At 38.5% G+C, this 24,645-nt stretch overlaps 1 protein-coding gene across 1 annotated transcript in view; it reads right to left on the minus strand.

Moving 5' to 3' along the window:
• The window catches only part of LOC112143763 (protein spire homolog 1), a 42,003-nt gene that overhangs the window by 1,674 nt on the left and 15,684 nt on the right, over positions 1-24,645 (minus strand). Inside the window, exons 5-15 of the mRNA XM_024267957.2 lie at positions 14,961-15,032; positions 13,455-13,619; positions 11,244-11,330; positions 10,420-10,549; positions 5,173-5,336; positions 4,621-4,714; positions 3,585-3,727; positions 3,158-3,295; positions 3,000-3,070; positions 1,520-1,547; positions 901-1,226 (exon numbers count right to left, since the gene is read on the minus strand). Coding sequence (XP_024123725.1) covers positions 901-1,226; positions 1,520-1,547; positions 3,000-3,070; positions 3,158-3,295; positions 3,585-3,727; positions 4,621-4,714; positions 5,173-5,336; positions 10,420-10,549; positions 11,244-11,330; positions 13,455-13,619; positions 14,961-15,032 — 1,418 coding nt within the window. The remainder of the gene's footprint in view (positions 1-900; positions 1,227-1,519; positions 1,548-2,999; positions 3,071-3,157; positions 3,296-3,584; positions 3,728-4,620; positions 4,715-5,172; positions 5,337-10,419; positions 10,550-11,243; positions 11,331-13,454; positions 13,620-14,960; positions 15,033-24,645) is intronic.

The following is a 24,645-nucleotide window of genomic DNA, read 5'->3' on the forward strand; positions in this document are numbered from 1 at the left end:
TCCCCGTGAAAACAGTTTATCGATGACAAAAAAAAAAATGTTTCAAAACGACTGTTTTTCTGTTGGTTTTATCTCCAGCCATTTATATTGTGCTCTCCTGGGGCAGACAAACATTCACGTTCATTTTTAGAAGAATCCGATAAAGTAAATCTTTGCATTTCCTTGGCAACAGAGGTTTTATTGTTCATGACGCCCACATTCCTAATATTGCGTGTCAAATCGTTTTGTTCCGCTTTAGCCAGGGATTCATATACCAAATTTTCTAAATATTCAGCCAAAAAATGTGTAAGTAGCAGCGGAACGCCACATTTATGAGCTCGCCACATGAATTTACTCTTTGCTACAAAATGGTGGCCAAACTGTAGGTCTTGTGGCCATCCCATAATAATCCCTGAGACTTGTGTTTTGGTTTAATGAATTTTAAATAAAAAATAAAATGGTCCTATTAATTTTGTGACAGTTTTGTCAGCTATGATGTCCTTTTTGAGGTGGAGTGGGGGTTCACTAGGTCCAAAACTCATTTAAACCGGGTACTGGTGCTTGCAACCTTTGGTGAGGTTTTGAACATGCAGTTGGGGGGACATTTTAGCTCTAAGGTGCAGTGAGAAAGAAGAACTGTGTGAAGGATCAGGTCCTTCAGTCCAGCACATCTGTGGGAGATAATACCCGAGTGCCTCTGGAGACAGTGGAGTTTAACTCGACTTAGAAAAGCTGAAATGATGCTGCGATTCTCCACTAGATGTCAGTGTTGGAGAATCAGACCGGATTCATCGCCTGGTCAAAGAGAACACACTAAACAAAACACAACAAAGGCTGTGTCCCGTTCCTTAGCTAACATGACCGGGAGCCTGTTAGGCTAAAGTGAGGGGGTTAAAGGGGGTTAAAGGGGGTTGTTCTCACCTGGCCATGGTCTTGTGGATGCTGTGGCGCTGCGAGCCCTCAGAGGACTTGTCATGTTTAGTCGCCGTGGCGACTCCTCTTGCTTTTCCTGCTGCTTTAGCCGCTGCTTTGGCGGCTCCTTTTGAAGTCGGTGATGCAGCGCCTCCCCCCACTGCCGGCGCCGCTGACGGCCCCACCGCAGGCCCCACCGATGGCCCCGGCTCTGCGGCCACAGAGAGTCCCTGCCCCACAGCGGCCATGGCGCTGACTCTCTCTCGGGGGAGAGTGTTGGTGGAGCCAATGGAGTAGATGGGCAGACTGGAGTAAGGTTTGGAAGGCAGACGCATCTTTAAGGGAACAAACACAAGAATGAAAGAACACAGCTCTGAAGTGATGGAGGAAACATCAGGACCTCCAGCTCAAGATCAAGAGTAGGGCTGTAACGATTCATTAACTTCATCCGTTTTAGCTCAGTGAATCGGATCGTTCAAAATGAACCCATTTCAACTGTGAATTGTATCGTAACCACAAAACATTAAAATGAACCATTACATCCCTAATTAAGAGTCATTTAAATAAGAACATTTTAAACCAGAAGAACAATGTTTAGAAACCTAAAAATGAGGAAGAGATGACGTACCTTCTTACAGCACTGAGAACACACTGGCCTGAAAACAGGAAAGAGGAAAATGAAAGTTAGGATTATAAACCACATTTGTCAAAGTCAAGACCCAAGGGCCAGATCCGGCCCTCCAGATCATTTTATTGTTATTTATGACCCAATGTTATCTTGTGCTTATTTCTAACTTGTATAATATGGACAATATATATTTTTATGGAGAGTAAAATATTGAAAGTTATTTAAGGTTTAAGGTGATTTATTCTGGAATAATATTCCTGTCTTCTTATTATTCATAATTATGTAAAAAAGTTACAGTTTTAAAGTTTAAAAAAATTGTACGATTTTGGCATTTAATAAGATTTTAAGGCTATTTTGGAGTTAAGCTAATGTTTTGGCTACATGCTAGCTGTTTTGTCTAATTTAGGCTTTTTAAAAAGTTTTTTAGGATACTTTGAAGTTTAGCTATTTTTTTAGAGACATGCTAGCTGTTTTGGCTAACCTAAGTTTTTTAGGCTAATTTCACATTTAGCTAATATTTTAGCCAGCTATCAGCTTCAGCATTTTCAGCTATCAATTTCAGCATCTTCAGCTATCAGCACTAGCATCTTCAGGTGCCAAATTCAGCTTACAGCATTCACACTAGAATTATCACAGGTAATGCTATATATCTAGTTCATAATTTTGTTAAAAAGTTACGGTTTTAAAGTTTTTAAAATGTAACTTTAGTGTTCAATAAATGTTTATCCTGCTCGACCCATGAACTAAGGTGTGTTTTGGATTCTGGCCCCTTGTGTGATTGAGTTTGACACTCCTGCTCTAAACTTTAAGGAATGTTATGACCGTGAAAGACCCACTCCAATGAAAATGGTAGTTTTGGTGTTTTCAACATGTTCTAGTGGCATTTTTCTCATGGTGGATGACATGTGTAAAGAAAATTAAGAAAAAAAATAATTAAGTGTATTTATTCAAATTGTGTGAATCAGGAGCTGATGGAAAAAAATGTTTGAAAAAAGATTATTCAAGACACAGAAGCAACAGTCGGTGGGCCAAAAGCTCCCTGCTCCGCTCCGATACATCCACTCACAGACAAATAGCGTCTTTGTTTTCCTCGTCTGAGCTGGAATCTGGATCAAACCGTACGGCTGGATAGAAACGATATTGCTGCTATTTTTGTTTCACCAGTGATATTAGATTGAGGTTGTGAGGGGCTGTAAGCTAGCGGGAAGAACTTGTAATCAGATCCCAGTTATGGGTGACAGAAAAGGGGGCGGGGTTGCTCTGTGTCGACAGTCCTATCCACAACTTAGTGGTGAATTTCTAATAAACTCCAGCTGCTCTGCTGAAAATATGTCCAAGAAAACGACAAAAGTTTTGATTTTGGCTAAAAACGGCATCATCATAATCAAAAGATTACCGGAAACGGTTTCACAATACATCAACAGATGATCAGTGGGACTTTAGTAAAAACAAGACTCAACATCAGGTAAAGAGGGCTTACTTTTTGCAGAACTGGCAGATGTAGGACCAGGTGAAGAAGGAAAACCTTTTGGTTCGACAACAGAAGCAAAGCTGCAATAAAAAACACACAAAAGCTTCATAAAACCACACAAACAAGCCTGGTCTCTGAAGAAGCAGAAAACTTCAGACCCTTCCTACCTTTCCCTTCTTCATGGCGTGGTAGACGTCTCGGTACTGCTGGAACTTCTCCAGCTCCGCCTTCACCAGAACCTGTCGGATGTGCATCACCTCCTCCACCGTCAGGGACAGACACTCCACAGGGAAGCAGAACTCCTCCTGCAGAAACCAGGCTCCACTTCAGACACATTTACTCACCCCACACAGCAGCTTCACTGCACCACACGTCTGCCTTTCACTAGTCACACCACATGTTCACTTTCTCCTCCTCTAGTGCTCCTGACCTCTCAGCCTCCATCTCTGTTTCTTCATAACTGAATTATGACCTAAATGAGTCTCGACTGCAGCTCCATAAGCTCAAAAACAACAGCTGCAGGATTTATTCTCCTTTTCACTCAGCTTTATCTGATTTCCCGTTTTTCGAGGTTTCTCCGAGAGTCCGACTCACCAGAGACTTGGAGCTCTGCTTGGACGGCGGCTGAAACAGCCGCACGTCAGTGGGCGTCTCCTTCTCGATGGAGTGTCTCCTCTGGGGGGTCTGCCTCCTCTCCGGTTGAGGTGTGGAGGAGATGGGCAGGAACTTGGGGGGAGCTGATGTTCATTCATGGAGAATAAAACACAAAAATCAGGTGTTTGGACATTGTGTGGAGGCATTTGTGATGATTCTCTTTCAGCCAGAAACAGCTTTAAAAAGGCTCATCAGGCCCAGAGAAAGGCAGGAAGAAACGTCGACTTTAAAAGTCGAGATGACTTTTAAAACTAGGGCTGGGTATCGGTTATAATCTCCAGAAACAATTCGACTCACAAGAGCTTGAATTGATTCTGATTTTTTTTATTCTTTTGATTCTTCAATTCAATTTTGAGTTTACACATTTATACACATTTGTTTAGAAATACATCAATAATGTACTATATGATTTGAATATATTTATATTAATCTGATCCAGTTCACATCCTGTAAATGTATCAGTGAAATAATGAGATTGTTAATATCATCCAGTGTTACATGGATTCTCTAAAGGAGAAGTTCTAACTAAAATGTTCAGATCATTAACGTTGGAAACATTGTTCTGCTTCTCCTGGAGGACGTTTCAGTTTGGACACTAGGTGGCGATGGCGCTGCAGAAGTGCACCTTATTCAAGAAGAAGACAACAATATGAGGGGAAAAAACAATGTTTTAGACCACAAATAGTTACTTTTTAATTTCCTTAAAAGAGTTTGGAAAATTCATGTCTGTAAGTAAATAAAGATGTTAATTTAGTCAGAATTTTTTTTTTTTTTGGTCAGCCAAGCGTTAGCATTAGCTGTCCTATGGGAAATTCTGTTGAACATTAGCATTAAGCTAGCGGACTTTAGCTTTATCGATTTATATCTTTTGTGAATCGATTATTGATCTATTAAGCTTAAATCGATTAATCGATTTTTTCCTATTTGAAACATCTTCTGCTGTTTTGCTTCAAAGAGAGAAACATTTGTCACTCACTTTTCTTCCCCACTGCAGTCTCCGGGGACGTGTCATCCATCATAGACGTCGCAACACTAGAGCTGCTTTCAGATTTGTGTGCAGGAAGTTCATCCTAAATGTAAAACAGACGTCAGAAATCCATCGATGGTTTGCAGCAAATCATTAGTTTCAAGGGTCTCAAAAGTCAGTGAAGACATGAATGTAGCATGTGGATGGGGTCAGATAGCTGTCAAAAAGAAATGCATAAGACAAATTCATACTCGTAAATTCAGAGTTGTGCACGAATTAATATTTGTGCACAACTTTGCAGAAAAAATATTGAAAGTTGTGTTTATATGTTTTGGGTTAGGGTTTTGACAGCTTTCTTACCTCATAGTCCTGCTAATATTCTTTTCCTAGAATTTGCATGAAAGCGTTTATATTTAAAATAAACCACAGAAACTCATGCGATAAGATTAGGATCAACATCAAGTTTGTTTTTTTTTTAAGATTAAGATAATTAATGTTAAAATTAAGTTGACTTAAAATGTACTCCTTTAGAGTTTTAGGGGCCCTGCTGCAGACACTTACGTCAGAGTCGGAGCTGTCCAGCTCAGCCAGGCTGGGAGCCTTCAGAAGCCTCTTCCTCGGAGGAACAGACTGAGAGCCGGAGGGCTGCACTCTGGGAGAGGCTGAGCCGTTGCTGAGGGACAGGGAGCTGGACGTCCTCCGGCCCATGTATGGGCTGAACTCATCTGTGCAGAGCCACACAGAAGACAGTCTTTCAGAGGAAGGGAGGAAAAGCAGAGGAGATCCCAAAACACCTCCTCTGGTGCCTCCTGAGAGGAAGATGGTTTGAGATTCATCTCAGGGTTAAAGAGGGAGTTGGAGGGGAAGAGCAGCAGCAGCAGAACAGGGATAAAGACAGATAACGGAGGAGACATTCAATAATGCCTCTGTTTCAGAGAAAAATAGATCTGAAATCTAAATAGTGACCCTAAGGAAGTCTACAGGGAGGAAACCATCAGGAATGAACTACAAAGACACCTGATTCAAGCGTGGAAAGGTGCAACGCTTTAAGCAGTAAAACAACCTGCAGAGGGGGATTGTGGGAAAGGTTTTATTAGAAGAGGACACAGGCAAACTCTGCTGGAGGAAGACGAACGGCCACATTTCAGAAACAGTTGACTGACTTTCTAAGATCACAAGAGCTTCAGCTGATCCTAGAGACCGCCTTACTCTCTTCTTGGTCCTCTGCTGCTCTAAACACAAGTATTCAGCTTGGAGCCATATTAGTTAGCAGCCAGGGAGGGAGAGGAGGCATGAGGTTAAAGCTTTACAAGGCCTCCCAGGCCACAGCGTGGCCCATACTTTACCTAATCCTGTACGGAACAAATCCTGTGGCATACTGCGAGTTTTGCCAAAACCTGAAAGGGAACACTTCCATCATTCAGTGTCGGTTGACTCAGCAGGAACATGACTGTTTTCTCCAGGAAGAACTGAGAGTTTGTTGGCAATGTCTTGTTATCTGTCATTTTCCTGCTTCTAGATCAAAAGAGCCAAACTCAAGAACACAGGGGGCCAATAATTATTGAAAACTTTAAAACTTTAACTTTTTAACATAATTATGAACTATATATGTAGCATTACCTGTGATAATGCTAGTGTGAATGCTGGAAGCTGAATTTGGTCACTGAAGATGCTGAAATTGATAGCTAAAACCACAGAAGCTGATAGCTGAAAACGCAAAAGCTGATAGCCAGCTAAAAATATTAGCTAAATGCCAAATTAGCCAAAAAAAAAAACAAACAAAACAAAAAAAACAAAAAAAACAAAAAGGTTAGCCAAAACAGCTAGCATGTAGCTGAAATATTAGCTAAACTCCAAAATAGCCTAAAAAATCTTAGTAAATGCCAAAATAGTCCAAAAAGCTAACAGAATGTCATTTTTTTAAAACTTTAGAACCGTAACTTTTTAACATAATTATGAATAATTATTAGGCAGGAATATTGTTCCAGAATAAATTAATTTAAAACTTAAATACTTTTCAATATTTTGCTCTCTATGAAATATATTTTGTCAAAATTATACAAGTTACAAATGAGTGCAAGATAACATCAGGTCGTTAATAATAAAACAAAATGACCTGGAGGGCCGGATCCGGCCCCTGGGCCTTGACTTTGACTCGTGTTCTAGATGAAAAGCTGGATTTCTCACATGTGAGTTGGTGCTACACTGATTTATTGTGATTGGACAAGAGGATCTGATCATCCATCAACAATTCTGATTTGTTTGAACTATTGACTATTTTGAAGTTCCGCTAGTATTTAAGCAATAAACTAGATTTTTTTGTGGCTAGTTTGGCATCTATTAAGGTTTTATTTAGGCTAATTTAGCTCCTATTTAAGCAAAACAATAAAAATGTTTGCAAAATTGGCATGTATTAGGATTTTTAAAGGAATTTTACTACAAATTTTTCAGAAATTTAGGTAGCTCTTTCATAGTTCTTTAACACAATCTTCTAGTAAATGTAACATTTTGCAAATAGCTTTTGCATTTTCAGCAAATCCCTTCTTCAGTTAAAGTAAACTCCGTCACTATTATCAGCAAAAAGCTTCAGCGACTACTAGCATTCACACTAGCATTATCGCAGCTAATGCAGCGTTTCTAGTTCTATTTGTCTATGATAACCATTCTGGCTCTGATACCTTTTTTAAAATCTTGATAATTATCCTTTTTGTTAATTATATTTTTATTTAGTGCAAGTTTTTCAAGTTATAAACGGACCAATCAGAGGCCTCAATAAAAGTGTGACGTCTCAAGTTGAACGTTCGAAACATTGGATTGACAAGTTCTCCTGAACCCCTTGAAGTGGTAGGGGCGTGGACTTCCAACAAGCTCACTCCTGATTGGTCAGAGTGGTTACCATAGAAGCATTAACTCAGACCGATTTAGACCAATCACAGAGGATGTCTGGCTCCAACATGGCGGCTTTCATATTACAAATAAATTGTAGATTGAGCCAAAAGTAAACTGTTCTAAGGATGATGGTTCGACATCCAGTAGATTCTGCTGCAGAATCTACTGGAATGACATTGATTATGTTAATGGTGGAAAAGATACAGTACGTTAGAGATGTGATGGAGGGTGTTAGACAACATCTTTGTGTATTCCAGAACATGCTGCTTCAGATCGACTTCTCAAAGTCTCAGCGCTACCTGAAAGGTTCTTTTGTGGAACGTTGGTGGAACGTGGTTCCTGGGTGCTCCTTTTCTTTCCTGGATTACATAACTACGAGCACTTTTCTGCAGATGTATGCGCGAAGCAAAGGTGACACTCTTCCTGAGTGTTTGGATTTAACAAGCAGAGCGTTTGTTCAGCGGTTACATAAGGAGGATCAGATGTGAATAGAGAGCTCTGCTTAAGACGGTTCATGTGAACCGATTCAGTCCCTTCATTCAAATGAACGCTGGAAAGAGTCACAAAAGAAAAGAGAAGCACGTTCTAAGGGAGGATGTTGTTCCAACGTAAATTACAGGGCGATGTTTTAACATTTAAAGCTCTATACTGGAATCAGTGTTTCCTTCAACTGCTCTGGGAGCAGTCAAGTCCTTTAAGAGCCCCAAATTGCCTATGTGGTGATGAGAGAAGCTGAAGGGGTGAGTGACATGTTTTCCTTTGGGACGGTTGCAGTCAAATGGTTTTCTATGGAGAGCCCTGCTTAGCAATAAGCTTCTCCCCGTCTGCAGTAAAAACAGCTCACTATTACTGGTTTGAGATGTAAGGATTGTGGAGAAAACCTTTTTAACTGGTTACTGGGGACGCTACAGCTACGAGACACGATAATAACTGTTTGTGACGTATAGATTGTAGTAAAAACAGTGAGAATTAGTGAGGATCAAGTTAAAAGTTGTTTTATTGGGCCTAAATTAACCTAAACACAATTTAATGAGTTTCTGTGTCTCATTGTGGTGTTATGGCATTGTTTTAAAGAGATTTCTGTTAAGGAACTACAATAGAGCTTTTAGGAGGACATGTGTCAAAGTCAAGGCCCTCCAGATCATTTTATTTTATTGTTATTAATGACCCGATGTTATCTGGCATTTATTTCTAACTTGTATAATTTTGATAAAATACATTTTAGTGAGAGTAAAATATTGAACGCTATTTAAGGTTTAAGTTGATTTATTCTGGAATAATATCCCTGCCTTTTTATTATTCAGAATTATGTTAAAAAGTTACAGTTTTATTTTTATTTATTTATTTTATTATGCATTCTGCTAGCTTTTTGGACTATTTTGTCATTTACTAAGATTTTCTAGGCTATTTTGGAGTTTGGCGAATATTTCAGCTACATGCTAGCTGTTTTGGCTAACATAAGTTTACGTTCATGATTATGTTAAATAGTAACGGTTTTAAAGTTTTAAAAATTGGCATTTTTCTAGGTTTTTGGACTATTTTGGCATTTACTAAGACTTTTTTATGCTATTTTGGAGTTATCTATCTATATTTATTATCTATTATCTAATATTTCAGCTACATACTAGCTGTTTTGGCTAACATAAGTTTATGTTCATTATTGTGTTAAAAAGTTACAGTTTTAAAGTTTTCAAACTTTAGTTTTAGAGTGTCCAATAAATGTTTATCCTGTTCGACCTAAGGTGTGTTTTGGATTTTGGCCCCTTGTGTGATTGAGTTTGACACTCCTGTTTAAGGATGACGCCATCTCCCTGTATTCGTGCTGCGTAACGAGACACAGAAAAGCCAGTAATAAGTGTTATTAGCTGTGTTAAAATCCAACAAGTAATCAGTTAGAACAATTACCTCCTTTTTGCTAACACGACAATCAATGGTCTACAATTGTCCACGGCCCACCGATCGCCTCATTCCTAACATGTTTACCGCTGGCTACGGTGGCCATTTGGTCCAGTTATTTCGCTCTCAGCACATATTGTATTCAGCATCTTATAAATTACACACTAATCTAGAAAGACAGAGATTTCTAAGAACCATTTAAGTCAGGTGCAGGCCTCAAGTGCCCTACCCACTGAAGATCCCCTGGATCAAGTGTGTTTAGTCGGTCAAAAAATTCCAGGACCGGCTACGTTTTAATGCTAGCAGGGATGCAGGCCTTATTGCCCACCCCAGAGTTAGCTAGCAGAATCTCGGGTCAGAGCTGCAAAAGTTAAAGTTACTTTTGACTACTTTACTGTGCAAAGATGGAACAAGCTCCAAATGCATCCATGTTTGATCTAAACAGACTAATCTAAACTCTGTCTTTAGGTTTAAGCTCTATTCCATGTCTCTGTGTAGAACGTCAAACTGTAATGTTCTTCCTAAACCTCCTAGAACAAAACCATTTGAAACTATACTCAGGCTATATTCATACAAATCCTGGACTAGAACATCAGATTTTTCATAATCCACTTTTTGTGTGTATGATCATGTGACAAATAGTCATTGATTTTGGATCATTGAACACTGATGTCTAAATGACAGACATGTAACAGTACCATCCCAGTCTGCGTCCACATTTGCAGGTAAAGGTCTTTTCAGACCGTGCTCACATGAGACAGATGTCAGGAAAACTTCAAATTATCCCTAGCAATGGGTCATGTGACCACAGGGTTTGTTAATCTCGTTATAAGGCTTATGGCTTACATGACACTTCAAAAACAGCTTGAGGAAGGCCAAAGTAACCACAGGTCACCTGGGTGCAGGTGAAGACGCCATTGGTTTGAATGAACACAAACAGCAACATAATGAAGCTGAAGCTGCCCAGCTGCTGGAAGCTGTGATGAAACACCTTTAATGTTTTGGTGTGACGGTGTTTCTTACCCAGCCTGCCCCTGCGAACCTCATCGGGTGACACTGGGCGAAGTTTCCTCTCTGACTTGATCTCCTCCAGGATCCGCTCATGTAGAGTGGGGGGAGGCTGCTTCTGAGGCTTCAGCTTACGAGCAGAAACCTGGGGGGGCAGAGGGTATGGAGTGAGTGGAGCAGTCAGCATGAAGCAGACACACTCCACTCTAATGATTTTTCACGCATTCATGAAACAGCAGTTTTACATAAGACTTGCTCCAAAATAGAGCCCCTATTTTCCACACTTTAAAGCATAGTTAAAAACTGTATTTTTTTCCAATCCGCCTTTCAATCCAAAGTACTTTGAAGTTCCTTGGATTTATTCTGATTGATCTTCTTAATGTCAAGGCAAATTTAAGAGGTACATGGCGCTCTGTCAAAATGTGTTCTTTGCACGAGTTGCAAATAAGTCTGGATGTTATGTGAGTACACTAAAGCAGCTAACATGCTTTTTTTAATTTAAAAGGTTAGGAATTAGCATAGTCACATTAAGATTCGACAGATGTATCAGTCTGGTTTTTACAGGCTGTAAACAAGGTCAGAAGCTACAGGTATCACAAATACGCTAACGTGACTAATATTACTATATCTTCTGACATGACTAATACTTCTATTTGTTTTGACATGGCAAATACTTGTATCTCTTCTGACAGTGTACCCTAAAATAAGCTACATATTTATAAAACATTCATATATACTGCAATAAAATATACCCTTTTCACTGCTAAAGCTTGAATCACACACATGAAAGTCTAAAGTCATAAAGTCAGTGATGTTTGAATGGATCCCTTTACACTCACAGGGTTCAGAGGAGGTCTGGACCTGATGAAGTCCAGGATGACCTCATGAGCGCTCTTCTTCAGTCTGGGTGGGATGTCTCCATTGACCTAACATGGAAACAGTGAAAATCATTAGAAGATAAAAGAAGTGAAAACAGCTTTATGATTGTGGGTTGATTTGTGTAAAGGGAAGAACTTGTTTCACAAACTGCTGGTCCACCTTACAAACACTTTTTCCTATTTAAATGAAAAGTACACAATAATCACAGTTGTATTTGGACCAACAGAGATTTAAACTATGTGGACATTTAGACACAGACACTTTCCTCCTTCGGTTCTTTCCTTCCAGCTATAAGAACTTCCACTCTTCTGGGAATTGTCTTAACACCCTTTGAAGTCCTTCTGGATTTTGTGCTCATTCATCTGTAGAGGGTTTACCTGCAGGTCACAGACTGGTGTCCAGTCAGAGGGGCTGATAATCTTTCTTCCAGGAGATCCTATTGTGTGTGTTTGATGGGATTGTGGTCACTCCTCTCTTAGGATCTGGGACACTTTTCTATTTCTATGGTATCATAGTGTTTCATGAAAATGTCTGGATGTAGAATTGATCAGGTCCAAGTCAAACAAACTCGTGTTCCTTCTTTGTTGGAACCTTAAGACCAGCTCTTCAGTCATTGGATCTGTTCTATAATCAGCTGAGGTGCTTCTAACCCAAAGGTCTGCAACCTGTGGTGACCTTCCAGATCCACATGTGGCTCTTTTATCTCTCCATAGTGGCTCTTTGTCTGGGAGACTGCTGACCCAGACATGTCGACCGTCTGAGTCAGCAGCTCCTGATAATGTCTGTCTAACCAAAACTACCTAAAGAAACAAATAAACAAAGCCTGCAAACTAAGACTACCAAGATCCAAACTAAAATAACAAAACCCAGCAGAGTAAGACTGCTGAGGACAAAGAGGAGAAAAAGAACAAAAAAAAGAAAGAAAGAAAAAGAAAAGCATTTTTTAAAGTAAGGATTACTTAATTAGCATTTATTTAATTTATATAAGTTACATTTATAAATTGATGTCTGAGGTTCTCATAGATGATAAACTATGTTGGTTTTTACATCCTGTTGACCTGAAGACGTCTTGTTTGTTCAACTCTACCTCCAGAATGAACAGATTTTATATGGAAAACTTTGGTAAAAAGTTTGATCTGTTATGAGTTAAAAGCACATATTATCTTATGCTGCACAACAATGGTTACTAGCTGCACTGTGATGATCCTGCTTGGCAGAGACCATCTTTTGTTTTGAAAAGGAGTTACTAGAGCTTATGTAAAAAAAAAAAAATCACATTTTGAGAGATTCTAAATTCTTTTATTTTGTTGCTTTTGTTTGTGCCAAAAAATGGCATAATTCATATTTATTATTTAAAAAAAAGAAGGTCATGAATGCAAATCCAAATTTCTTAAAGGCTAAATAAGACTATGTTTCTCCTTCTAGGGTTTGATCAGAAGAAAACAAGCTCAAATGGATCTTTATCTGCTAAAGGTTGCCAACCCCTGGACTAGCCAATAGGCTGTTGGTCCAAAAAGAGGAAGTTTTACCAAAAACATGAACCACAGCATCAGATATGTTACAAGGGAGACAGAGACAAACTTCAGGATCTCTTCTTACAATCCTTTTCTTTTCAGTCCTGCTCATAGTGATGGAAAATGTCTTGATGAGCACAGAGATGCTCCTTTGGCCGAGACTCCACAGTTTTTCTTAATAGGTATTCACCCATTAAGAAAAACTGTGGAGTCTCTGAAGAGCCGTCAGCCCCAGGAGACAGTTTTTATTGACGGGAGCAGCAGTAAAACTAGTCTTATGAGTGAGTACAGTAATCTACCTGTTTTATGTACAACTATGACACCTACAATATTAGCTGTGCATTTTATTCATCATTATTTTTATGAATTGGCGTCAACTAGCAACTCTTCTGTTTGGATCCCAAGAGAACAGAACATAAGTAATGTGCTCATGTCTTAGATGAGAGCTGAACTGAGATTGGACACACAAAAGCACATCAAATCGACCAGATAGCCCCAAAGACGTCCCAGCCACAAAACTGGCATCCTAAAGTTATTCTGCATGTTCTATACTCTAGAAAGTTTCTATTTCTTTAGTAAAGAATTCTGTTTTCTCCAAGAGGGTTTCTATGAAATGGTCTACAGCTCAGATCACTGAGTCATATCTTCAACACTGACCATGACTTTGCGCAGTTTGTAGCGTTTGGACCGGATGTCGTCCATGAGCATCTCATAGGGGGTCAGCTGATACTCGATGGGCAGAGGGTTGTACTGTCGCTCCTGCACCTTCTTCAGCTTGACTCCTTCACGGAGGTCCCTCATTACTTGGACCCAGAACCGAGCCTGCCAGTAGAAAAAGAGAGAAGGGATGGCGTCACTGAGTTATGGCCCAACCATCATCTGATGGCTAACCACTCTGTGAACTCAGAATGGGTTACTGGAGAAGTCCTCCGATCTCAGGATGATCTCTAATCATTCAAATTAACATGTACCAATATTCTGTTAATAACAGAGGCCGAAAACGACCTGCCATCCATTGTTAAAAAATCTTTTTCTTATGATAACGAGATAATATGTTGTTATCACAAGAAAACAAACTTCATTTTCTCAAGAAAACAAGACAATAACTAGTTATCTGCGCATGGTGCGTTCACTAAGCTCCAGACATTACTGGACCCAAACAACCAACTCACTCCAGTACTATGCTTTTGTCATTTTATTAGGGCCGGGAATCGATTACAAAAATTAACAAAGGAATCGCAAATCTGGAAAAACGTAATCGCGATTATCCGACATCAGTACTATTATTATTTTTTGTCATAGTATTTGCAAGCCACTTATCTGACAATAATCATAATATAAAATCACACCAACTTGTACAATAGGTTCCTCGCTGCAGACTTCAGTGAGATGTTTATTCTCTGCCTTTTTTATTAAAATAGAAGATCAAAAACTACAAATAAATCCCATTTCATCCCTTTATTTTAATGAAATCTCAATCACACAATGTAGAAAAAAGTTTATTTTGGACAGTTTTGTTATGCTGATCTCACAGCTGCACAGCAGGACGTCTGCTGTACTATATATATATATATATATATATATATATATATATATATATATATATATATATAATATTCATTAATCGCATGATTAATATTCATTAAACGCACGATTAATAAATATTAACAAATGATTATGTTTTATTAATTGCGCGAGTTAACACGTCAACATTCACTGCCCTAACTTTTGTACAATCTGCAGCAAAACAAAAGCAGATTTGCAGGAAAACATGTCAAAACTCTTTTATCAGTCGAATTAATAAGGATCAGTTCTGATGTTCAACGTTTTCTCTGATAAACTGCTTTGTTTTGCTGCTGATGTCCGGAGCTCAGTGAACGCACCATGCAGAAACGCCCTGGGTCTTCTCAATCAACCTGTTTGTTTGGGGTTTTAGGAAATAAAGGGAGGGGGATGATGCATGAGACAGAATTAAGACGTTTAAAGAGCAAATATCCTCTAATAAATTAAAATAATTGATCAAAAACGACTTTTGTGGAGTATTCTCCTGCTGTTTTTGTTGTTAACTACAAACTAAAGAGACTCGGGCCGTTTTCAGCTGTTTATAGATATCTTCTATTAAAATGAACAAACAGCATCAGTGAGACTAGCGTGGTCACTCACCCAGTCTGCATTCTGGAGCTCATTCAGGTCCCGGACCGGCTCCTCAGAGGACTCCTCCATCTTACGGAGGTTCTGCAGAACAACACGGAGAAGTCGGTGTCAGTCACAGCTGCCTGTCTAAAACTGTGTTGGATGAAAGGCAACTTATTTCACACGTCTTAAATGAAATATTAAGGAGGATTATCCGCCCATAGGAATGAAAAACCTTATGACCTTTGAGAGCTTTATACTTCCACATCAAACTTTTAAATATTTTAATGTGTTGGACTCTTCCTGTTGTATTCAGTTTTTAAACTTTTGTTTTTACACAAATATTTCATGTGGTTGCATGAAAATTTCAAGTCATTTCTGAATTTATAATGGAAGTCAATGAGCAAAACGTTCAGGAGCTAGAGGGGGGGCAAACACGTTTCCCCTTTTAACTTGTGGTTGTGAGAATGAAACCAGAACACATTGTAGCCCAACGTTGAATCATTTTAATAGATGAAATCAATGTGAAGATGTGAACATTTGTTTGTGTGGGATTCTCACCTCAGCAGAGGAGGAGCTTTTTCCTCTCTCTTCTGATCAATTTCATTTAAAGACTTCATGCTTGAGATAAATTAAAAGCACATTACTGGATTCTTCTACTCCTGAGATTTAAAAAACACGTAAAGTTATGCTCAAAGTGATGGTTAGCAAAGCGAGGTCTGTCTCACAGACACACTAGGGACCTTTTAAGCATTTTCATCAATTGTTTTTCAACTAATTGTGTCAAATAAACAAAACAATCATCTATGATGATGATTGGGATTTATTTTTGCATTTTGGTCATTTATTAGCAGTTAGGGCTATTCAAATGCTACTTATTTTCACATATACTTTGTGCAATTTTTACTTTTAATTCCCACTTTTCAGTATAATTCAATGTTTTAGCTCGTTCAAGTAACTTGGAGGTTTCAGCCTCTTTTCAGTGTTTTCATCAAACAGCTTTCTGCTTGCCTCTAGCCTTAATTAAAGATAATGAGCATTTTGTATTGCATGAACAGGGACTGCTGCAGATGTGTGAGTGAAGACAAACAGATTGATGATTCAAAAGTTTATTGCTGCAGGTTTTCTTTGGTCGTCCTGCTGCTGGAGCCTGTTGCTCTCTGCTTCTTCCTTGCATGGATTACATCACATATTATTAAAAGAGAAGTAAAACCAATGGTTGAGCTGGATTATAGAAATCTCAAATGTTCTGAATAAAGTGGATTATAACAACCGTAGTTACTGTAGTTTGATGTTTCTTACAATATGTGTTGATTTTAAATGTTTGCTTTATGACTAAAAAGAATTGCAAAAAATGAACTGAAAGAGACTGAATTCAACAAAGAAGTTGTCATGTTTTTCAATGACTGCATTAGTCTCGTGTTCCAGACGTCTGGTGGTTTGTTCAGAGGAGTTTTTAGTCTCTTTTCAGGGGAGCTCTCCTAATCTTTTCATTCAGCATACTCATCGGAGTCTGACTTTTTCTGTTTTCTTTGCAGTCTGGCTGTAATTTGCTCAAATGTTTGGTTTTTTTCTACAAACGGGATTTTTCCCTTCCAGAACGGATGTACAGTGAGAAATCTTCTACTGTTTTTCTACTTTTCTTTCCTTCTGGTGATTAAATAAACTGTGTCAACTAGAAAAATGTTACAACAAAACAAATCTTTGCACATGATTGTGCTCACTCATCAACACAAAAGACCCGAGGTGCATCAGCATTCCTCAGCTGTGCATCAACAGGGCATTTCTGTGTTTGTGTGCACTGCTGATGTCAAAGATCGAAAATGAGACAAGGAGACACAAAAGAGTCAAACAGAAAAAATGTTCCCTCCGGCTGACATTTGCAGGGAGACAGTTTTTATAACGTCACGGCTTAAAGTTTGATGAAACGGTCACAAGAGCTCGGCCAGCTGACTTCAGAGTCTAAAGCTGGACCCGCTGGGAAATCACAATCTTATGTCTAACATTTTTCCATACTGACAGCTTATATAAGTTCAGAATCAGGCAGATTTCTGCATCTCAGGTCAGTGTGTCAGTGCTGCATAAAGTTTATTGTTGTTAACAATCAATGACACAGCTGATGGCTCTAAAACAGGAGAGTCAAACTCAATCACACAAGGGGCCAAAATCCAACACACCTTAGATCATTGGCCAAACAGGATAAACATTTATTGAACACTCTAAAACTACATTTTTAAAACTTTAAATTGTAACTTTTTAACAAATTATGAACTAGATATATAGCATTACCTGCAATAATGCTAGTGTGAATGTTATAAGCTGAATTTGGCCTCTGAAGATGCTAGTGCTGATAGCTGAAGATGCTGAAATTGATAGTTAAAAACGCTGAAGTTAATAGCCAGCTAAAAAATAGTTAAATGCCAAATTAGCCTAAAAAAACTAGGTTGGTCAAAACAGCTAGCATTTAGCTGAAATATTAGCCTATCTCCAAAATAGCCTAAAAAAAATCTTAGCAAATGCCGAAATAGTCAAAAAAGCTAACAAAGCGCAAGTTTTTAAAATAATTATGAATAATAAAAACTGAACCTCACAGTAGGTATTATTGCGATAGGAGAGGCAATGATGATGTCATTAATAGCAAAAAAAACAGTCTTTTAATCCTAGCAAACTTTCCCTCTAAACATTAACACCATCACTTTTGACAGTTAATTTTTATCTCATATAATATACCCAATTGAAAGTTTTTGTCATAAAAAATAGATCAAAATTTGACAACACATGATAGAGTAGTTTTCTTCCTTGTCAACTGTGGTTTTTGTAACAAAATGAAAAATAAAAACATAGAATAGTCCTAAAAATATGCTTGAAAATTATTGTAAAATTAAGAATTTGATCTTAGGTCCACTCATTCCTGGGACATGTGAGACTTTATACCCAGGACACTCAGAAAAATCATGTAAATACTTCTGCTCAGGTGAACATCACCCGGTGATAGTAATCCAGGGTTCAACAGTAATGTAGGATTTTATTCACTCTGAAAAAACAAACTTTTTGTTTCAATAATATATATTTAATCATTCCTCATAATATCTATATAATAATTTGAAGATTATGCAAATATAGAGATTTTTCAGGTAAAAAACTTAAAGTTTACCTATTTTTATATGTAATTAAAATATATTGTTTATTAGTAAAATCTACTATTCAAATTGTTTTAATCACTTCGGGGGCATTCATTAATATTACATAAATTTTATTTGAGAAGTTTGTTTTTTTACTCAAGATTGGATCATAATCTTACTTGTGGACATAAGTAAATTTTACTAGATTGTTGTCGGTAGTTTTTTATGTTTATAGTAAAATTTAATTAGGAATAGTTAGTGCAAATTGTTACCAGGATTTTCTCAAGTAAATCATATTAGCGCCGGGAATCAATTAAAAAAAATTAACAAATTAATTGCAAACCTGGAAAAAGTTTATCGCGATTATTTGCTATAATTTTTTTTTTTTAGTCTCAGTATTTGCTGACCACTTATTATCTGTGAATAATCACAATATGAAATCATACACAAAACTCTAAATTTAGAACATTTATTTTTAGTTAGTGCTGTCAATCAATTACAAAAAAGATCTGATTAATCACACTTATGTGTTGTGATTTATCACGACTAATCACAATATTTTACCAGGTAAAATGTATTTGTACAACAAGGCAATAAAGCATGGATCAAATAGTCTGCTTTTAATGAAAAAGTGATCTAAAGCACAAAAATAGCAAGGATAAAATACTAAAAACCGATTGAATATTTATTTCTTTTGTAAGTGACTATGGAATAAGTGGGATAATACTTGACGAAATGTTTTAACGCACGCCGTGGAAGCCTGACCCGCCGAGTTGAAGGGAAGGAGTCTTCTCACTGTCAGGGTAGATCTAACCACTACACCACTGTCCAGACTGCAGCTCTATTTTCTGATTCCTGAAATTAATCAAATTGCATGATGCCTTTTCTTTAAATGAATTTCATTTCTAGCTGCATTTCCTGCTGTTTTATCACAACTCAACTTGTCTTCTATCCTGTTGACTGCATACACAGTCAGTTCCTCAGTGACTCGTTGTTGTTTTGTCGATTCATTACTTTGTTGATGCAGTGAGTGTTAATTATGTATGATGTTTTAATGAAGGGAGTATTGACACTCCATTTGCTCTGGTTTTATCTTCCCTGCAGGAAGTACTTTCTATCCAACCAGAGCTCACCTGGACACCACGCTTGAAGATCTGTGAAGTCTGTGTAGGATCAAGGTTACCACTACAAATGTGTTTTTATGTTTTATGGTCAGAATTGTATGTTGGGTTTTAATTTGAATGATAAAGTTTTAAAATTATGGGAAAATTAGCAATCTTTTTGTAAATACAGATAATTTTTGGGTAAAACTTGATAATAAGATTTCTTAACAAACTTTATTAACACATTAACAAACATTATTAATGTGTTTATAAGATGTTAATAAGACATCTATAGCACAATAAGCCAAATAAGATCCATTACCATCTAAATTTAGGCCAATGACTACAAAGGTCATATTAATAAACTGCTTACAAGCGTAACAAATGTATCAACTATCTTTGTCAACATTATGTTGACTGTTTTGTAGAACCTCATCTACAGTGTTACTGAATTGATAGAGTACAACTGTGTTATATTTTTACAGTCTTCACTTTTTTGTTAAAAAATCCAATTAGTTTAGAGGTGTGATGTAGAAGACTAAGAAAAACTCTTTCCACCCAATAGACAATGGAGTGACTTCCGGTTTTATATTATCTCTAGATTTCGATTATCCCTTAAAATACCATGAAAAACAACAAATACCTCTTATTACAACAACTACATTTAATCTTGGGTGCAGTTAAAACACGTGCGGCTAACATGCAGCAATCTGCATCTTAGCTGCTCCTATTAAATGTGTCCAACATGAATTTCCATCAGTTTTTGTGCTGATCGTACTTAAAACACGTGTGAATAACATCAAGTAGAGTAGAACCTGTTAGAATAATATCTGCTCAAATGAAAGGTCAATATAACCTCAAATATTGAAGAATTATTCACATTTGTATTTAGATTTGTCAAAGATCTAAGACAGGAAATGAAAATACAGTTCATAAAATAAATATTGTAAATTTTTCTGATGAAATTGATAAGGTTACCTTTTATTATCTATGTAAAACTGTGTTAAACAGCGTTCAGCTGTCAGCTTTGCCGTTCTAAATCTGTTAACCGGAAGTCACTATTCGTATTTCGGGCCTTGTCACCATTTTGTCAAACGTCAAAGGGTTTATAGTGAGAACATTATTAAAGTAAATTTACACTGCTTCACATTAAAGGCTGTGTCATATAACGGCCTCCTGACTTATAGACAATCACACATTAAAAAAACTAAAGAAAATATTTGAAGTTTATTAAGAGTTATTTATTATTGTGTTTAACATTTTTCCATTTAATTTATGTTTGTCATATTTCAACATTCTCTAAACACTCCTGCATTCAAGATTTAACATTTTTCATCCACTGCAGGACGGTCTGTTCAGAACAATTCTGTTCCCTTCAGTGAGCACAATGACTGCAGTCCCTAACTTCCTCCATTATAAAGCTTCTTTCTTTGCTAGTTATGCAACCAGCCGAATCCTCTCTGTTCATTCAGATGCATTTCTGAGAGAGCAGCAGCTCAGCAGCAAGAGACCCCGAGGACGAACACATGCCCAGCTCCTCGTGGGAAACCTTCTAATCCACAGACGAGTGTCTAATGGCTCCTGAGGAGTTTACGGTCCCAGCGCCTCCTGGACTCTAATGCCTCGTTTCCAAAACCTTCAGTTTGGATCTTGAGGCAAGAAAAGTGCCAATCAATGGGTTACATCATGTGACGATAGAAGCTCCGCCTTAAATGGTCCATTTCATTTTTCTATGGACCTACGACCAACGAGGGACCAGAAATGGTACCAGTCGGTCCTGCTTAACGGGTCCATTTTGGAATAGAAACACTCAAAAGTCCAGTCCGGTCTGGACCGCTGAGTGGAAACAACCTCATGGATTAAAGGTAAAAGGTTTTGAGCGGCGATTATCGATGACATCATTGACGAAAGTGAGTCCAAAATGTGAGACACTATTTTTTCATAACTCTCTGTTGGGAGGGGCAAATAACGTGGGAGGGGTAAGGGCTGGGGAGAAGGGAAGTATTCAGATTGGGCCTTAGCCTTCTAAACGGAGAGTTAAGGAAAAGAATGTATTCAAAGTTGGACACTGTCACCACTTGATGACATCATCATTAGGCGCGTGTCATCTACGTTAGCATGGAGCTGCCAGCACTCGGAAATACATAAAAACATCAGTTTAAAAATTCATGCTAAAACAACAAGTCATACTTAGATTTAAATGCAAACGCCTGCACTTCAGAACACACCCACGTGAAGAAATACGTTTCTCCTCTGACCGACCCGGCTCGCCCAATCGGCGGACAGATACAAAAGTATATAGTGCACTATATAGTGCGTTCGCCATTTTCTAGTGCTGCAAAATCTACTAATTCCAAAATCGAGTGCACTCAAAATTTCCCAGAAGTCTTTACGAAAAACTAGCATGCATCAATGGTCAGTAGAGTAGCGAATATAGACCACAATGCATTGCGGTTGAACAATTTCGAACAAAAAAAACATATTCAAATGTAATATTTGAATAAAACATCCACATTTTCACCATCAGAACACAGTGGATTCATAAATACTGTGAAATCTTCAGATTTATTTGATTTTCACTTTGTGAAATCAGTGACGTCATATCTGAAGTTTAGAAAAACAAAAGAAAAGTAGTTAGCATGGTGTCCGAATTACCTTCAAAATCCAGAGCACCTTCAAAATCTCCTGTACTATATAGATTTTCAGTTATTAGGGGTTGGAGGTGGGGGTGGGGGGGATTCGGACACAACCTAAATGTCAAGGTTCAACCGGTCATGTCCTCCTCCGACCACCAGAGGGAACTCTCTCCAGAGTACTGACTGCATCCGTTCACTTCCTTACTCCATTTCCCATCATGCTTCTGCCACCGCTCCTACCTTCACCGAGCTGTATTTAATCCTGCTCTCCACTCTGCTCCGTGTGAAGTCTTGAATTGTCTCCATGCACTCAGTCCGAGCGTTTCTTCTCTGTTGCCTCTCTGTGTTCCACCCGTCTGTTTTATTCGCCTCCTGCCTCACTCCTGCTGTGTCCTGACCACACCTGGTGTTGTGTTTGTGTACTCTTTGTTCTCATTAAACCATGTTGCATATGGATCCAAACGTCTCAGCCTCTTTGTCACACTTAGTCCCTTCACTTTACCTTCAAACGTTCCTTCAATTGGAGGGGTAGGGGAAGAATTCATATTCTGCTATAGATTATAAATAAGATATTTTGTAAAATTCTCACGTACTTTTAACTACAATTTAATGGAGAAAATTAAAGAAATCATCTGCAACTTTACGTAAGAAAAAGTTTAAGATTTATTGAGAAACAAAATGATCATGTCATTGATATACGGAGCACAAAAACACTGGATTATTTTAATCAAACCTTATTGAATATTAGTCAGATTAAGAGTCATCATATCTGCTGATGTTGTCACCAAGTGTAACATTCAGCAGTGATGGCACATCCGTCACAGAGCACCGATTCAAGCCGTCGACCAGCCGAACCCTGAGAGCACAGCCTGTCCTCCTCACTCCTCGTGAGGTCAGATGGATGTCAGGACATCGGAGCCTGACTGCTGCTGAAGTCCCAGAGACCAGGAGGGATGGATCTCACTGTGATAGTTACAGACTACACTTACACTATAAATCATGAACATCAGTGCCAGAGATGTAACGAAACTAAACTTCTCTGGAAGTAGAAGTGAAACAGAAGCAGCTTCAAACTAAAGCGTGATCAATTAAAGAACAGAGAGAGAGCATAAATCAGAGAACCTGAACACCAATCCTGACTCAGATAAACAAACAGCTTTGTTGTCCACAGTCCTGCTGGGCTTCAGCTGAAGTCCTGCTGGAGTTCATGAGCTTGCTGTGCACATCTGGAAAGTCTACTTTCTGTTAGTCAGACCTTTACAGCCGTCTCCCTGTTCTCACAGTCCAGGACTCCAAGACTGAATCTGTTTATTGAACATGAGTAGGCTTTTTCCAAGATGTGCTGAAACGTTCTTATTCTTAAAGACCCACTCCAATGAAAATTGTGTATTTGGTGTTGTTAACCATTTAACACCGGAGCGCAGTCTTTATGTTCTTTAACTGGAACTCTTCAACTGTTAACACGATCAGCTGACTCGTATGCTTCTTGCTAGCATCCTACACTGTCCACCGGGCGGCTTGCTATCCACCCCACTGAGTCCCCACTTAAGTCAATGTGGACCATCCCATTCGGGGCCCTCATTTTCTGCCCACTTTAAACCATATGGGCCCTCCTGGTTTTGGTGGCTGGGCTAGAATCAAATTTCTGATTAATTCCTCCTGCTCTACAGAAACTGTTTTTAAAAAACAACACAAGCTTTTGGATTTTTGGCTAAAAACGGCATAATTGTAATTAAAAGACCATTAGGAACGCTTTTACAATAGATACAAATCTATTTGGAGTGGGACTTAAAAGAAATCTAAATCTCCTTGTGTTTCAGCTTTCCTCCTTCCAGAATGAACAGAGACCAGCAGGATTATGACAACTAGTCACTTCATGGAGCTACAGAGAAAACTAGAAAAACATCAAATCCAGCAAATTAAAACCATGTATGACTGCAGTAAACAGATAACTGGTCATCACTTGTCCCTCAGCTTTATCTGAATGAACTCTTAGATTCGTAGTTGTAGAAGCTAATCTTTCTTTAACTGTTCTGGTATCGCCTGTCCGTCCTGGGATAGGATCTCTCCTTCATGTGGGAATCCCTAAGGTTTCTTCTTTTTTTCCTGACTCAGGTTTTTTAGGAGTTTTTCCTTACCGGGAGGGAGGGTCTAAGGGCAGGGATAACCAGTTTATGTAGTCTGTTTAGTTTTTAACAATTGTTTACATTTTGAAGCCCAATGAGGCAAATCTCTTTGTGATTTTGGGCTATATAAATAAAATTGAATTGAATTGAATTAATGGTCCTACGTGAGAAGGACCACTACCATAAGTGCAGGTAAGACAGAGTTTGATGACACTATTTTAGTTTTTCAAGGACATTTTTTTAAAGAAATAACCACGAAAACAGTTAATACAAAGTTCTAAAAAACTACATTTATTTCAAATCCATCCATCTTCTTGACCGCTTCCTCCCTTTTCGGGGTCGCGGGGTGCCGGAGCCTATCCCGGCTACTGAAGGGCGAAGGCGGGGTACACCCTGGACAGGTCTCCAGTCTGTCGCAGGGCCTCAATCACACACATACACTCTCACATTCACACCTAGGGGCAATTTAGAGTCACCAATTCACCTATGAAGCATGTTTTTGGACGGTGGGAGGAAGCCGGAGTCCCCGGTGAAAACCCACGCATGCACGGGGAGAACATGCAAACTCCACACAGAAAGGTCCCAGCCGGGAGTCGAACCGGGGCCTTCTCGCTGTGAGGCAAGAGCGCTAACCACTGTGCCACCGTGCAGCCCCTATTTCAAATCTAATTTGCAAATTTGAATTATTCCAACTTCAGCAGAATGCTAGAGTCAAACCTTTAAATTTG

Source organism: Oryzias melastigma, linkage group LG16 (genome assembly GCF_002922805.2).
Source record: "Oryzias melastigma strain HK-1 linkage group LG16, ASM292280v2, whole genome shotgun sequence".
NCBI classification, from domain to species: Eukaryota; Metazoa; Chordata; class Actinopteri; order Beloniformes; family Adrianichthyidae; genus Oryzias; species Oryzias melastigma.